General features: G+C 38.4%; 1 protein-coding gene across 5 annotated transcripts in view; it reads left to right on the forward strand.

Moving 5' to 3' along the window:
• LOC126764081 (synaptosomal-associated protein 25) overlaps positions 1-6,523 on the forward strand; it is a 532,618-nt gene extending 526,095 nt beyond the window's left edge. For all 5 annotated transcript variants that reach the window (XM_050481865.1, XM_050481867.1, XM_050481868.1 and 2 more), the window contains one exon: positions 6,177-6,523. In XM_050481865.1, coding sequence (XP_050337822.1) covers positions 6,177-6,239 — 63 coding nt within the window. In that variant the 3' untranslated portion in view covers positions 6,240-6,523. The remainder of the gene's footprint in view (positions 1-6,176) is intronic.
• The last annotated feature ends 10,856 nt before the right edge of the window (positions 6,524-17,379 follow it).

Consider the following 17,379-nt stretch of genomic DNA (forward strand, 5'->3'; position numbering starts at 1 on the left):
TGAACTACATATGTCATTGTCGTCGTATATCTCATATAGCTCATCGTTCCATCGAATGCGATATTCGCCGTGGCCAACGCGCAAAGGACCATAAATCTTTCGCAGGACTTTCCGAAAACTCGCACGTCGACGTATTAATCAGTTGTTGTGACCGTCCAAGCCTCTGCACCACATAACTGGACGGGAGTTATGATTGACTTATAGAGTTTGGTTTTTGTTCGTCGATAGAGGACTTTACTTCTCAATTGCCTACACAGTCCGAAGGAGCACCACGGGACGGGACGGGAACCAAACGACCATATTTTACAAAGAATCACCTTATCAGTTCTTCATTGCCGTGTTTGAATAGCTCTGCCAGCTATACATCGGCCCCCGCCGCTTTATTGTTCTTCAGACTGGTGAGTGCTATTTGAACTTTTTCATGGTCGGGCAATGGAGAATCCATCATCATCGATTGGGGAATCGGCTTCTCATTCTCCTGGTGTTGTGCGTTCACTGCTATTAAGCAGGCCGGAGAAGTGTTCCATAATTTAAGTATGCTTTGGGCATCAGTGACTCGATCACCTTTGGGGGTTCTGGTCGATCGTAACGTTGCGAAGTAGGCAGCCTGTGTTCTCTCCGCTGCAACGCGGCACTCCTCGTCGTACCAGCTGTTCTTTTGCACTTTCCGAAAACCAATGGTTTCGGTTGCAGCTGTACGTAAGGAGTTTGAAATGCCGTCCCACAGTTCCCTTATACCGAGTTGTTGACGAGTGCTCTCAGAGAGCAGGAGTGCAAGCCTTCCTTGTGTTTGGTGGCGTGCGTTTTTTGCTGCACAGAGGCGGGTGCGAATCTTGGCTGCAACGAATCCGAGTCGATGTTAGGACCTCGGAGCGCACGCACATCTAAAACACTGGAGACGTGTCTTCCGCCTATCACAACATGATCGATCTGGTTGGTAGTTTTTCGATCCGAATACAGCCAAGTAGCTTGATGAATCTTCTTATGCTGGAATCTAGTACTACAGATAACCATATTTCGGGCCCCGGCAAAGTCAATCAGCCTCAACCCACTTGGGGATGTTTCGTCGTAGAGGCTGAATTTACCGACCGTAGTGCCAAAGATACCTTCTTTGCCCACCCTGGCGTTAAAGTCGCCAAGCACGATTTTGACATCGTGGCGGGGGCAAACTTCATAAGTGCGCTCCAAGTACTCATAAAAGGCATCGTTGGTCACATCGTCCTTCTCTTCCGTTGGGGCATGGGCGCAAATCAGCGATATGTTGAAGAACCTCGCTTTGATGCGGATTGTGGCTAGACGTTCATTCGCCGCAGTGAATGATAGTACTCGGCGACGGAATCTCTCTCCCACCACGAATCCTACACCAAACTTGCGCTCCTTTATATGGCCACTGTAGTAAATGTCACAAGGACCTACTCGTCTTTGTCCTTGTCCCGTCCATCGCATTTCTTGGACGGCGGTGATGTCAGCCTTTGTTTTTACGAGGACATCAACCAGCTGGGCAGCGGCACCTTTCCAATTAAAGGACCGGACATTCCAGGTGCATGCCCTCAATTCGTAGTCAATGGTCGTCGTCAAAAGAGGGTCTCTTATCCGAGGCTGTTGTTGGTTTTTCATTGGAGTGTTTTTTTACGTGGCCGGGTCCCAAACCCATCGCACAACCCTATGCATGGGATGTTTCGCCTTCTCACTTTAGCTCGCCTTCAAACGGATGTTCTTAGGCTACCCAGAGGATACTTGGTCAAAGACCGGAAGTAGTGAGCTGCTTGAGCCCTGTGTAAAAGAATCGTTTCTGGCCACTCGCAAGTGAATGGCGATCAGAGAACTTTCCTCACTTGCGTGAACTTCTACACATGACTTCAAGAGAGAAGCCGAAATACGTGAGAATGAAGAGCCTGACAAGCTGGCTGACAAGGTTAATGCTAGAAAAGTCTACGAAAAAATGCGGCGAATAATAGAAGGTTTCAAAGCCGGAGCATACCTTTTTAGAACCCAAGGAAGTGGTTCAGCACCCGATGCACAGAGCATACTAAAATTAATTATGGCGGTGAAAGCATAACCAGAAGAAGGCGAACCCGATTCCCTAATCGATGACGATGTAGCAGACGTTCTATTGCCAGACCATGAAAAAGTTCAAATAGCACTCGCCCGTCTCAAGAACAATAAAGCGGCAGGGGCTGACGTATAGCTGGCAGAGCTATTCAAACACGGCAACGAAGAACTGATAAGGTGATTTTTTGTAAAATATGGTCGTTTGGTTCCCGTCCTGCTATATGGTGACAACATCTGATGAGTCGATGTTACGAGTTTTCGAGAGAAATGTTTTGCGAAAGATTTATAGTACTTTGCGCGTTGGCCACGCGATATACGACGGCATTGGCATAGTTGAGGGAATTAAAATACAGCGCCTACGCTAGCTAGGTCATGTTGTCATGTCTCCAGCTCTGAAAGTGTTCGACGTGAAGGAGGAAGACCCCCACTCCGTTGTAAAAGCTACGTACGTAGCAAAAAGAAGAAACGACTGGCGCTGTTGTTAACTCGGCTATAAGCGCGTAAACGGTGTCTAGGCCAGTAAAAAAGCAGAAGACGTTATATTATAAGTGTTTCCATCTGGGTCACATGGCACACAATGGGTAGAGTGTACGAAAATATAATAAGAAACCTCACCATAGGGGAGTGCGAGATTACTTCACAGAAGCAGCTGAAGTATCTGGGAGGAATATTGAATTCCAAATTAAAATTTAGGGAACACCTGGATTATTATTCCGGTAAAGCGAACAAAATTCAACAAAAATTCAATACTCTATCGAGAATGATGATCAGTAGAGTCTGTGTGCGTTCCAGTCGGCTATTCTTAATAGCGAAAGCAATGAGTTCCATAATACTGTATGCGGGGCCAGTATGAATATAGGCAATGAATATAAAAGAGTGTGCTAATGAAATTTTCAACTTCCCCGAATTTAATTTTTTTTAGTTAAATGAAGCTTAAAATCTCACCTTTCCAACAGTGTATGGTATGACACAATGTGATTGGTAGCACTGGAGATATACGACATCAACGACATCTATTGACAAAATACGAAAATAATGTTTCGACTACACAATATAAATACTACATGTAATGATATTCTGAATCCTAGCACACCTTATGCTGAATCCAATTTATAAAATTGTTTCAAAATATGTTTTTGAGTATACCTGAATAATGTCAAAAGAGATTAGAATCAGTCCATACTCTTTTTGATCTAAACCTCATTTTTCTTAAGTATTGAATTCCACTTATGGACCATCAAATTTGGTAGTTAAAATCCATTCCCGATTTGGGTGAATAATGAATGTTGAATTCTTTCGAAATATTTTTATGCTTTTGCAATATGCTTAGTACACCTAACGGTGAAATGCGAAAACGAGGGAAATAAGATATCCCATCCACTCCCCATACAACGGTTTTGTTAAAAACTACTTACAGTGCAGTAAATCAAAAACCAAATGCGACTGAGACGTTAATTTTCCATCCGGAATAATACGAGAACTTTGTTATAGTCGATATCGAAACTCGAAGAATGGCGTGGTGCCGCCCACATTTAGGTGAAATCAGATATCTTCGAACCTAATACACCAATTTCAACCAAATTCAGTACGAAACATTATTATGACGTTCCTATGTTACAGTGTGGAAATGGGCGAAATGGAACTACAATCACGCTTTCACTTTCTAGTGCACAAATCCAGCAGCAATGAATATATAATATTAGAATTAAACTTTGCACAAATAGAGACATCAACAGAGCATCGGAATCTCAAAAATTTTATGCATATATATATATATATATATATAAACAGTTCATTATTTAACTCATACACTGACCGACAAATTTGGCATAAGATTTGTTAGAAAACCGAAAATCATAATATGTAGTATATGGGAGTTATTAACTATTATCATGTCACATACTAAAAAAATGTTCCCTGGGCTTAATTACGGTACCTCACATACAATCACCAATCATAAGGAGCAAAGTCAGCCTGATGTTCGAAAATCCTGGTAATGGACATATGCTGGCTAGGTCAAGTTTTCGCTTAGTTGTAGCTATTTTATGCACAAATATATATTGGCATGAGTAATGTGAGTATGAGATTTTTCAAATTGAGTCGAAATCGGTCGGTTGGGTGCTCAGATATGTAATTTCACAAAAAAAGTGGGCGGTGCCACGCCCATCGTCCAATTTTCACTCTGCTATCATTAAATTTCGGGGGCAAAATTTAATGTAAATTTAAATACTTATTTATTGCTGGTGCTTTTAGTAGTTTAAGTAGTTTTAAACGGTACCGTTATATGCTGAGTGAGCGGGGTTATCAATCAATTTCATCCATTTTCACACTGTCGGGAGAAGTCTTTATGGGATTTGTACTCAGATTTTTGTTGTAGCTTAAACGGTATAGGAGAATTTGTTAGAGGGCGGCGCCACGCCCACGTTTTCAAAATTCTTAGCCCACAGGTACCCCTTGCTACAGCGATCTCCTGTGCCAAATTACAGTTTTATATCTTAATTTAGTGCTTAGTTATGGTATTTTATAAGTTTCGGCCTGATCATGCCCATCTACGAACTCGTAATATTTTTGTACTGAGGAACCCGCATACCAAGTTTCATCAAAATATCTCACTTTTTTCTCAATTATTTGTAACTCTATATTTACCTCGATTAGGTGTATCTGATACATACAATCCTTAGGTGAACAAAACTATTATAATCTGAGATTATAAAAATTGTCGAAATCGGACCAAAACTGCCCAAGTCGACAGATACCGAATACGTAGGTCTCGTGCCTGTTGCTAACGTTTAACCGAAAATACCAGATTAAGTCTAAGATATATTATTGAAATTCAGGGAGAATCCTTTCCTGCTACTAGAGTACCCACCAGTTTAAAATGAATTGAATCGGGTCAATACTTTCCTTAGCTCTACCATATACTTAATACAAATATTTTCGAACATTCGGTGTTTTTCGTTCAAATGTAATATTTTAGTGAAATTTAGTGGACAAAGTTTTCTAAGTATTGTAAAATTATAAAGATGGCGGTGGTCCAATCTTCATATCCATAATATAATCAAAGCCGATCTTTTGATTAACCTTTTCTACACAAACTTAATATGTTGTATTTTGCCTCTTCGGTTGAGGTTATATCACTTTTTTCTAATTTCAAAATGAATTTAATATCTTTTAGCTGATTTAGAAAAAAACAATACAACTAAGTGAGTCTATGGCGTATTAAATAACTTAATAAAATACCAAATTTGATTGTAATAATAAAGAATGTGGAATTTCTTCCCAACCGAACTTAGTTCTTTCCTACTCTTTTAATATATAGTTTTGCCAACGGCTGAAAGTAAGTCCCCTCCATTCATTTTCGAAATTTGCAAGAGTATAAAGTTTTCGATTTCACCCGAACTTAGCGCTTCTTACTCTTTTATCAGAAGGCTTTTCCAACACCTAATATAGGCCACCTACTTTGAACTCAAACATTGCACGAACAGACGGACATCGGTAAATGTATTATGATGGTTTGTCAAAAAAGTCTTGCGGTATTGTTATTGAATTTTTGTTTTTTTATTAAAATTGAAATGAATTTTTGATGACTCATGCCCAGCTCTTGACCGATGCTACGATTGCTCTTTCGACCAATTCAGCGATTTTATCGCAATTTTCGACGACAGGTCTTCCTGAGCGTGGCGCATCTTCGACGACCTCTACACCAGAACGAAAACATTGAAACCATCGTTGTGCGGTGGAAATGGAAACTGTACCGGCTCCATAAACTGCAGCTTGAGCGGCTTGAGATGCATTTTTGCCTTTATCGTAGTAGTACTGTAAAATATGCCGTATTTTCTCTTTATTTTGCTCCATGTTTGCGACGCTATAACTCACGAACGACTTAAAAGAAACGACAATCAATCAAACTCGTGTTAGCGCGTGAAATGGGCTTTCCAAAAAGGTATAGCTTGACCCGATGCGACGAATAAAACTAGAACTACGCGCTTTCAGCGCCAACTAGCGAAAATACCGCAAGACTTTTTTGACAACCTATTATTTGTATGCTATATTGAATGTATTATAAAATATGTGACTTTTAATCGGTTTTAATTTACAATTTCTCGATTTTTATTTAATTTCAGGGGGAGTCGAACGAAGCGCGAATAGCAGTGGCAAATCAGCGAGCTCATCAATTACTAAAATAAATAGTTTCGCTCAATTATTTTTAAATACTTTGACATGCAATAAGTTTGTACTTGTTATGTGTATATATGTGTGGATGCTTGACGAGAAAATAATAAGCAAGAAATTAAAGTTTATCCATCCTCTTACAAATTAAGTTATTTGTCTCTAGACATAAGTTACTATATGAGCTACTCTAATTATATAAAATTTTGCGCATCAGGATGTTAAATATACAAATATTATAATAAGTTTATCGTGTGATGTTTACGCTAATTATTATTAAATAAATAAAACTGTAAAAGTTTTTATTCGACGTTTGAAAATTAACATTTTGCAGCATTATAACCAAAGGACGTCGAAAAATAAGGCGTGGAGGAGCCGTCTAGCCTGAAAGTATTGGAAGAGCAAATCCCGACATATCAAAAAACGGATTAGTCATTATCTCTAAATTTGCGTGTAACCAAACAATTTATACACTCACAAAGATCAACGTAGTAGGTCATATTTTCAGGTGTTGACACAGCCTAATATAAAAACATTTTGTCGATGATATTCGACTATTTCACAGCTTCGAAACTTTAAAATATGCGTACTATCCCCTAATGAAAATATTTGTTCCTGTTGTTTGAAATAATTGCATATCAAATACTTTGATAAATAAAGACTTGGTAGTAATAAAAATTTATTTATTTTATTATGACTGGAACATGATAAGGGATTTTCTTCGTATATGCAAGCCTCATGTGATCCTCACTCTCAGGTTCCTTACCGAAAATTTGCGAAAAATTATGCGGAAGCGTTGCCCGTGGAAGGATATTGTTACAGTAAAATTTTTATACAATTCATATACTTAGTATGGAAAACATTAAAGTTGCAATATTTGATGGTCCTCAAATGTAGCAAGGAATGAATGATGCAGAGTGTATCAAAAGGTTTGTGTTGATAGTCGAAAATTTCTTAAGCAACCATTTAGAACCATATTATCAAGAAATTGCGCAAAATATGCAAATAAACTAGAAGCAATTTTGATTATCAAGCCTGACTATTTCTTGCTAAAATTTTTGAATAATTTGGAAATTGTAGGGAGGGAGGGCGGATCAACTAGAATCTAAAAGTGATGGAAGAAAGGTATCAATGTTAATGAGATCGTCACATGATGGCAGATTGCTGCTTAATTTCTTAACTTGTTTTCGACTGGAAAATTATACAAGAAAACCTAATAAAAGACTTTTATTGAAATATAACGTATGTTTTTGACATTTCCTTCTCTTTTTTGCACTACGAAGCCTCCTTATTTTTGATAAGAAAACTGGTATGATAAAGTTTTCAGTTATTTCGAAACAAGTAAGGAAGGGCTAACCGAACATTTTATACTCTTGCATTTTACATTTTTCTCGTCATCCTGATTATTTGTATATATATTACCCTAAATCTATCTCGCTTAGTTTTAGGTGATACCTAATTTTTAAGAAAACTTTACCATTTAGTTTCATTAAAATATCACGCATTGACTAATCTGAACGGTTTAAATAACGGTGGAAACACTGAAATCGTTTTATGGTGTATACTGGGGCAGAGAAAGGGACAGGTTGACTGCATTAACTTCGATATTGCTCAGGTATAATTGAGAACATATTTTGAAGCAATTTTATATATAAAAAATTATACTCACTGATGGTACAATAACGAAAATTATTATCAGAAGTACATATAAGGGAGTTGGGGGTAATATTAACTCGATTTCATTTACTTTAACCAATTCTATAGACTAAGAAAATGTTCCCAGAGTTTCAGCGAAGTTTCTCACATACAATCACCAATCATATAGGGAAAAGTCAGAGGGATGCTCGCAAATATTTATGTTACTTATCTGTGAGCTAGGTCAACTTTTCACTGAATTGTATCCATTTTAGGCACAAAGATACTATACATTGTTATCAGCAAAATACGCTCTCCTGATTTTATTACGATACCTGATATTATGGCAGATATACAAGTATGTAGTATAATGTTACTCGGAAGCACGCAAATCCTTATATTTAGTATACGGGGACTAAAACAGTATTGACCCCATTCAGCCCATTTCTAACATACAGACTTACCATTATCAGAAAAGAACGCTTTGTAGAGAGATTTCATTAAATATCTCACACATTGACTGATATTTTCTGTCCAAAGTCAACATTGCTACCGACAGTATGAAAATGGATTAAATCAGAAGATAATCCCGTTCACCCCGTATATAACGGTACTATTCAAAACTACTAAAAGCCCAATGAATCAATAACTAATTACTCCAGAGACGTTAAATTTTACCTCCCAGATGGTGTGCGAAGGCTTTATGGGAGCAGGTATGAAAATTGGACGTTAAGCATGGCACCACCCACTTTTTAGAAAAATCACATATCTCAGAACTCAATCCACCAATTTAGACTAAACTTAGCATTAGCATTCCTCTCATGTTCCTATGTCACAGTGCGAAAATGGGTGAAATCAGATTAAAACCACGCCTGTGCACAAAACCAGAAGTAATTATAAAATGAAATTTCGCACTAATAATACTTTTGAAATATGCCACGTTATGACTAAAAATTTTCCGAATCGAACCAAAACTGTTCAAGCCCGTTCTACTTCTTTACTGGCGTAGACAATGCTTACGCGATAATAGCCGAGTTAACAACAGCGCGTAAGTCGTTTCTTATTTTCGCTACGTAGCGCCAATTGGATATTCCAAGCGAAGCCACGTTCTTCTCCACTTGGTCCTGCCAACGGAGTGGATGTCTTCCTTTTCCTCTGCTTTCCCCGGCGGGTAATGCGTCGAATACTTTCAGAGCTGGAGTATTTTCGTCCATTCGGACAACATGAACTAGGCAGCGTAGCCGCTGTCTTTTAATTCGCTGAACTATGTCAATGTCGTCGTATATCTCGTACAGCTCATCGTTCCATCGAATGCGATATTCGCCAAAGATACCTTCTTTGCCCACCCTGGTGTTAAAGTCACCAAGCACGATTTTGATATCATGACAGGTTCAGGTCTCATAGAAGCGCTCCAAGCGCTCATAGAAGACATATTTGGTTACATTGCCCTTCTCTTCCGCCGGGGCGTGGCCGCAAATAAGCGATATGTTGAAGAACTTGGCTCTGATGCGGATTGTGGGTAGACGTTCATTCACCGGAGTGAATGATAGTACTCTGCGACGGAGTCTCTCTCCCACCACGAATCCCACAAAAAATTTGCGCTCCTTTATATGGCCACTGTAGTAAATGCCACAAGGACCTACTCGCTTCAGTCCTGTCCCGTCTATCGCATTTACCGAATATGTTTTACTCATAACATTTTCGAACATCCGGCTGTCTTTGCTCCATGTGATTGGTGATTGTATGTGAGGTACCTTTATAAATCTCTGGGAATATTTTTTTAGTAACGGGTTTTTCAATAGGAACGCTACAAAGTAGACCGATAGTGAGATCAAACGACAACACATTTTTACCCGCTCTTTTGACATTTCTTCCCAGTAAGGTTTGCCTTTTACGATCCAACGACGAGTCGAAATTATTAAAATTTACTACCGAAATTCCGAGTAAGTACTTTAAGAATTAGAATTTAAAGTCGCCATTATCGTTCTGTCAGATCAACAATTGAGCCGAAGGCACAATACAAAATTTTCTCGTATCAGTGAGACAAAGAAGTGCCCGTAGTTCGAAAATATTACTGTCGCTAGCTTATCAATTGAGGAAAAACCCCTATCAGTCTCTTGCCCGTCGTTTTCAAGCGTTGGGATGCTCCATAACTTCGTTGTGCGAATTTTGCGAAAAAAGCTTTGCACACATCCTTATATGATAAAATTTACGCAAGAACTGAAGCCGCTTAACCACCAGAATTGTCATATGTTCGTGAATTGGGGTGAGCATCGATCATCTTCAGCGATGAGGCTGATTTCTGGCTGAATGGCTTCGTCAATGAGCAAAATATGTGTTATTGTTCAGACAGCAATCCCCACTTACTCCATGAGTCACCATTGCAACCCGAAATAATTACGGTTTGGTACGGTTTATGGGCCGGAGGCGCCACTGGGCCGTATTTGTTCTGCGATAATCAAGATCGGCATTGTAATTGTAATTCGGAATCGCTACTGCTTAATGATAACCGAATATTTTTGGCCCAAATTGGATGATGTGAACTTGGATAATATGTGGTTCCTACAAGATGACGCCACAAACCACACAGCGAATGTCAGATTCGATATATTGAAAACCAAGTCTAGTGAATGTGTAATTTCAAAAAATTGTTCAGTCTATTGGCCGCCTCGGTTGTGCGATTCGACGCCGTTAGACTATTTCCTGTGGCGCTGCGTCAAGTATCATATATGGTCCATGCCAAGAAGCCAGCTACGATTAATGAACTTCGTTGAAATATGGATCGTGGAACTGCAGGAGTGTCAGCGATTTATGCTTGAAAACAGTCAAAAATTAGGTTCAGCGTCTGGACTTCTGCAAGCGTGAAGTCGAGCCTCGTAAATAAAGGCAACGAATGTTCTTTCACAGGAAAAATGAACTTCATTGATATCCCAATTATTTAAATAAACTTTTGTAGCGCTCTTATTGAAAAACCCGTTTTATGGCTTAATAATACTATTTAATAGATGAAATCGGATCGATACTCACATATACTACATATAATATAACATACCTTATGCCGAGCATGTCGGTGAGTATATGAGTTATACTTAGCCTCCTCAACATCGCATACAATGTTCTATCGAGCATTTTGTGTGAAAGATTAAAGCCCACTGTCAACAACTTGATTGGACTTTATCGATGTGGCTTTAGTCCTGGTAAATAAACAATTGACCAGATTTTCACCATACGCCAAATCTTGGAAAGGACCTGTGAAAAGATAATCGACCCACACCACTTCTTCGTCGATTTCAAAGCTGCTTTTGATAGCACGACAACGAGCTGCGTTTATGCCGTTATGTCTGAATATGGTATCCTAGCAAAACTTATATGGCTTTGTAAACTGATGTAGAGCAATACCAAAAACTACGTCTGGATTGGTAAGGACCTTTCAGAGCCGTTTTTACCAAACGAGGTTTCAGATAAGGCGACGCCCTATCGTGCGAATTTGACAAAATAAATCGAGTTGCAGAGCTGAATGGAGAAGGCACAATCTTTTGTAAGAGTGTACAGCTGGTGTAGTACGCCAATGATATTTATATCATTAGCATCAACAACCGCGCAGTTGGTTCAGTTTTCTCCGGAATTGATAATGAAGTGACGTAAATGGGTCTTGTAGTGAACGAGGGCAAGACAAAATATCCCTTGTCAACAAACAAATAGACGTCGCACTCGCGACTAGGCTGCCATGTCACTGTTGACAGACATAACTTCGAAGTCGTATATACTTTGGTCTAACTTGAACCAGTATTAACAACAACAACAATGTCAGCCTCAAAATCCATCACTGAGTAACTCTTGCCAATAGGGGCTATTTCGGACTTACCTACTCAGTTGAAAAGTAAAGTCATCTCTCGACGAACAAAGAATAAACTCTATAAGTCACTCATTACTCTCATCCTGCTGTATGGTGCTAAGGCATGGACGATGACAACATCCAATGTCAGTCGACGTTACGAGTTTCAACATAAAGTTGCTGCGGAAAATTTATCTTCCTTTTGACATTAGCAATTCGATGGAACTATGAGCTGTATGAGATATACGACGGCATTGACATAGTTCAGCGAATTAAAAGACAGCGGCTACGCTGGCTAGTTCATGTTGTCCGAATGGATGAAAACACTCCAGCTCTGAAATAATTCGACGCGGTATCCGCCGGGGAAGTAGATGAAGAGGAAGACATCCACTCCCTTGGAAAAACCAGGTGGAGAAGAACGTGGCTACACTTGGAATGTCCAATTGGCGCCAATCACCGAAAAGGGAGAACGACTGGCGCGTTGTTTTTAACTCGGCTATAACAACGTAAGTGGAATCTACGACAACAAAGAAGAAGAAGTATGAGCCATATAGAGTATATTTATATATTATATTTCTTCGATTCCGATCCTCTGTTTGACGTTTTACATATTAAGGTAAGGCTTTGATTCGGACAAATTGCAACAGTATAAAATGTTCAGTTTCACTCGAACTTAGCGCTTTCTTACTTGTTTGGATTGTATTTATAGAATTTTAAACAAAGGGTATATTCTTTGTATTTTTTGTTTGTCTTTGCGAAGTCCTTAAAAAATAAAATATCTTAAAAGATATGTGAAACCTCTATGTATTTTCACTAATTGGACAGGATCAGGCATTTACTCTGCCATTTTTTGTAGCATTTTGTCCCATTCGGCCAAAATTATGTTTTAGTCGCTTAAGATCATATAGCAGGAGATATTTTCCGCAGATCCTCGATCGAATTCAAATCTGGACTTACAGCAAACTCCTCCAGCAATACAATTTTTCGCTACACGGATCGATGCATTCATTCATCACTAAGCAAATTACCGGCGAAATGAGAGAGTTGATTTTCTAAAAGATCAATGTATATTTCGGCATTCATTTTGTCTGGTACAAGGCATATTTTTAACTTTTCTTTTGATGACAACGCTGCCCGTACCATCATGTGAGTGATTCATCACCAAGAACACGCTTATGGCATGCCTCCCGTGGGCGTCTCAAATCCCTTCAATATTTATGAAGCTTATCTGGTCCATCTACATTGTATGTTTTTTTATCACTGGAATTTTTCGCCCCAAAATTTATTTTTTCTTAAAATGCGATATTCGATTTTATGACGAATATGATAAGAATAACTATATTCATAATAAACGAGTGATTATTACATATAATCGGTATGTTATAATGCGTTATTTCGTATTTAGAAATGCATGTCATTGGTTTTTGCACTGTCGAAACTCAAAAAGATGAGATATATAATTCTAGCCCTAAGCTTAGCTAGTGACAGCGACAAAGTTTCTGCGAATAACAGCAGAATGGAATTCTCTGCAGCCACAGCTAAGCGAGTGATCACTGTCGTTGCAACTTCCGTTGAATTATGGTCTGCACGATATAGTACAGAAGCAAAATCCGAATTTATTGTATATAATATGAGAATTGGGCAATTTTGTTGTTAACTTCCCACATGTGTTATGAGTCGTTTGAGCGAAGCTATTCGTAAAAAGGAGCAGCCATTATCGGCCGACAACTCTTGGTCTTTACCCCGTGATAATGCACGTTCGCATACTGCATTAATGCTTTGTGAGTTTTTCGCCAAATTTTCAACCAGTATTGTGACGCAATCACGGTATTCGCCTCTGTGTGTCTTCTGGCTATTGAACAAACACAACCTACTACTCCGGGAAAACGAAAAAAAAAATTATGCATACTTATGTACTAAGCGGATTGATCCCTTCAAGGAGCTTTCAATTGCGTAAAAATACAAATACTTTTACATAGTAGTACTTTTTCATACATACAAGTCCATGTATTAGGCTGTACCAACATACCACGTCATAAAGACGTTAGAATCGTACTAGCATTACAAAATAAAAAGTTTGTCAGTGTGTTTGTTTGCTACTTCTTCACGACTAAGCGGATGGAGCGATTTCAATAAAATTTGGTATGGAGTTAAACCCCATGGACAAAAATATAAGCTACATTTTACAAAGTATTTTTTTTGTAATTTTTCCATTAAAATATACTTAAAATGACGTGTTTAGATTTCAGTATAAACTTGCGCTCTTTTATAGTAGGTATGTTCGGACCGACAATGAAAACATGTTTTCGTGGGAAAAACTGGTTTTCGCCCTAAAACTTGTGTTTTCGTCCATGTAAAATCTATCAAACGAAAACACATTGAAAACCAGTTTTCTGCTGAAATCTACTTGAAAACTTACTTTCCACTCATCATAATCGGTGTCTGCTCTAGTTTAATCGATTATATTGGAAGACATATTTTGCCGGCCCTAAATTGTCACTTGATATTTGTTTACATTCCATATACAAATAGAGCTGTTACTTGATATTGTCATATTAGGGGGATTCTCTTGCTCTTGCAAAACCCTTGCACGGTGCACGAATCAGAATTTTATTCTTGGTGCAACGGCATAACAACAAACACATGCATAAAATTATTTGCAATGGCTGTAAAATATGTCATACCAAAACCCATGTTTATTTTCGTGCCAACATACATATATCACTAGATTCTGCAATGGGTGCTCTCTTGGCCTTGCATATTTCGGTATAGGATTTTTGCATTTTGTGTCATCGTGCAATCTTGCAAGAGTAAGAGAGTCCCCCTATTGATAGTTGTCAGTGAAAACTCGTCGAAAACACATATTGTGGGTCCGAACGACTTAGATTCCACAACCGACAAATGTGTTTTCAAAATGTTTTCAATGTCGGTCCGAATATATTATTAGTCGTCTGTCATGAAGGGAAGCGATTTCTAAGGTTGAGTGTTCTATTCATCGACTTTAAAACATACAACAACAATTTCCTCAACTAATAAAATATTTTAAAAGATATGATTTTAAGGATTCGTTAAATAAAAATAGTTTTTTTATTTGAATATAATTATGTATTTCAAGAAATATTGTGGTAATAAGCAAGTAGTATTTATCAGTTCTTATTAGTGTACGGGATTTTTTTTAAAAAAGTGTACGGTCACAGTGTACGGTCAACAGTTGGGTGTGCTCCTCAAATAATTTTAATTAACGCGTAATCCAGGCTGTGAAAATTTGCAGACAGATTCGCCGGAGGTCCACGACATCGTTGACATCACGTGTTACATCCATTATCTGCGTTAATGTTTGAAAACCATAAATAATTTAACACAAAATCATAAAACTTTTGAAACAATAACTAAAAAAATAATAGTAATAACAAAATAAAAAACACTCAATCAGTTTCCGCGCTACGATTCTCCTTCGCACATCTGAAGTAGTTATCAGCTGTTCCTGTCACACGGCAAACCAGCTGTTTAGTTGTAGGTGGCCAGGGACACTACATTATCTGCACAGTCGGTAAAGCAGTTAATAAGGCAGTTTATATCACGTAACGTAACCACATTTCCATTAGATCGAACCAAACCGAATACAAACCCCGCCTCCTCGTGGGGGATCACCACGTAACCAATTAGGTATGGTGCTCGAACGTATTAAAAAAATAGAAGCATTGAACGCTGAGCTAAAAAATTAAAATGCGACACTTAAACTCCAAAATGAAAATTTAAGGAAATCGCTAATCAAATATACCAATGAAACGCCTTCTTCTTCACCAAAATCGATTTTTGTAGCCGAAACAACGAAGAAGAGCTTGAAAATTAAACAAATTGGTTATTAAAAAATAAAAAAAGTAGGGACACTAAGAAACGCAAAGCGAATTCTTAATCGGATGTAACGCTGAAGTCTCCGAGCCCGGATAATACAACAAAAGATATAAAAGTAAGGCATCGCCCTCCGCCAATCATAATATCAGAAAATTTTAATCAATCCTTGGTGCGTTCCGTGATAAACGCAGGAGTTAAAAATTTTTACACACTTAAGCTCATTGGCCAAAGTTCATGTAAAATAAACCTTTCTGATAGTTCAGATTATAGAATACTTACAAGGAAATTAAACGAATCGCAAATTTCCTGGTACTCGTACGAGGACAAGCAATCGCGGGATATACGCGTAATGGTAAAAGACCTTCATCACTCATGAGAGCCGGAAAGCATTGTCTCAGATCTTCAGAAGCAGGGTTTTGAAGTTACAAAGGTCATAAATGAACTTCAATACAAAACAAAAAGTCAATTAAATATGTTTATCGTATGCTTCGAATCTACAGAGAACATAAAGAAAATTTACGAAATCAAACATATTTTAAACTCTGTCGTCAAACTCGAGCCCATCAAGCCATCGAATCTTGTTCTGCAGTGTAAGTCCTGTCAGGCATTCGGTCACACCAGAAATTATTGTTGTAAACCACAAAGGTGTGTGCAGTGCGCCGGAAATCACACAACTCTAAGTTGCACAAAACCTGCCAAACTACCGCCAAAGTGTTGCAACTGCAATCAGATCACCCTGCAAACTATAAGGGATGTTAATTGGCAAAAGAACTTCAAAAAATTAAAAACGCGACCGAGAAAAAATAAAGAGCATCACCAACAACCAAAAAGCTTAAGTGCAACCGCTTCTACTGCTCCTCAGAAGGAAGTTACTGTAAGTCAGCAATCTGGAAAACCCTCATTTGCCAGCTTGACCAACACTCAAATTTAACAACATACGTCTGCAAACCATACAAGTTCGAATTCCATTAGTCATATTACCAATAATTTCTCGTTAATTCTCGACAAGCTTAATAAGCTAGAAGAGCAAGGTAAACTTACCCACGAACGTCTTACTAAACTAGAGCGACAGCAAAGTGTAAGTAAAGCGCAAAAATGAAACCGATAAAAATTATGACCTGGAATGCAAATGGCTTGCTCAAACGAAGAAAAGAATTAGAGACATTATTCCATGTAGAAAAAATTCATATTTGTCTTATATCAGCAACCCATTTTACTAATGAAACATTCGTTAAATTCAAAAACTACAAGACCTATTGCTCAAACCACCCAAATAACAATGCGAGAGGGGGGAGTGTCATTATTATCAGATATAATATTCCCCACTACGAGGAAATTAATATAAGTGTCCCAGATTTCCAAACCACGACCATATCGGTTGAATCTAGTTTCGGAAAAATAAGTATTACCGCGATATATAGCCCACCTAGACACAATATCAAAATGGACTTGTACACGAAACTTATACTAAAACACCATGGAAAATTCATCATGCGTGGTGACTTTAACGCAAAACACTCCCAATGGGGCTCAAGAGTTACGACACCGAAGGAAAGAGAGCTATTTAAAACTGCTATGGCTACTGGATGCGACTTTATGTCTACTGGCAAGCTGACTTGCTGGCCTTCGGATACAAGAAAACTACCTAACCTGAACGACTTTTTCATCACTCCAAAAATATCTAAGAAATTCATTACCATGGAAAATGGATTGGACTTAAATTCGGACCACTCGCCAGTATATCTAATCTTAAATGGCCTTCTGCAAGAAATCGACATACCACATTATCTCTCTAATAGACATACGGACTGGGAGTATTTCAAAGTTATGCT

The sequence above is a fragment of the Bactrocera neohumeralis genome, unplaced genomic scaffold (assembly GCF_024586455.1).
Source record: "Bactrocera neohumeralis isolate Rockhampton unplaced genomic scaffold, APGP_CSIRO_Bneo_wtdbg2-racon-allhic-juicebox.fasta_v2 cluster09, whole genome shotgun sequence".
Taxonomy (NCBI): Eukaryota; Metazoa; Arthropoda; class Insecta; order Diptera; family Tephritidae; genus Bactrocera; species Bactrocera neohumeralis.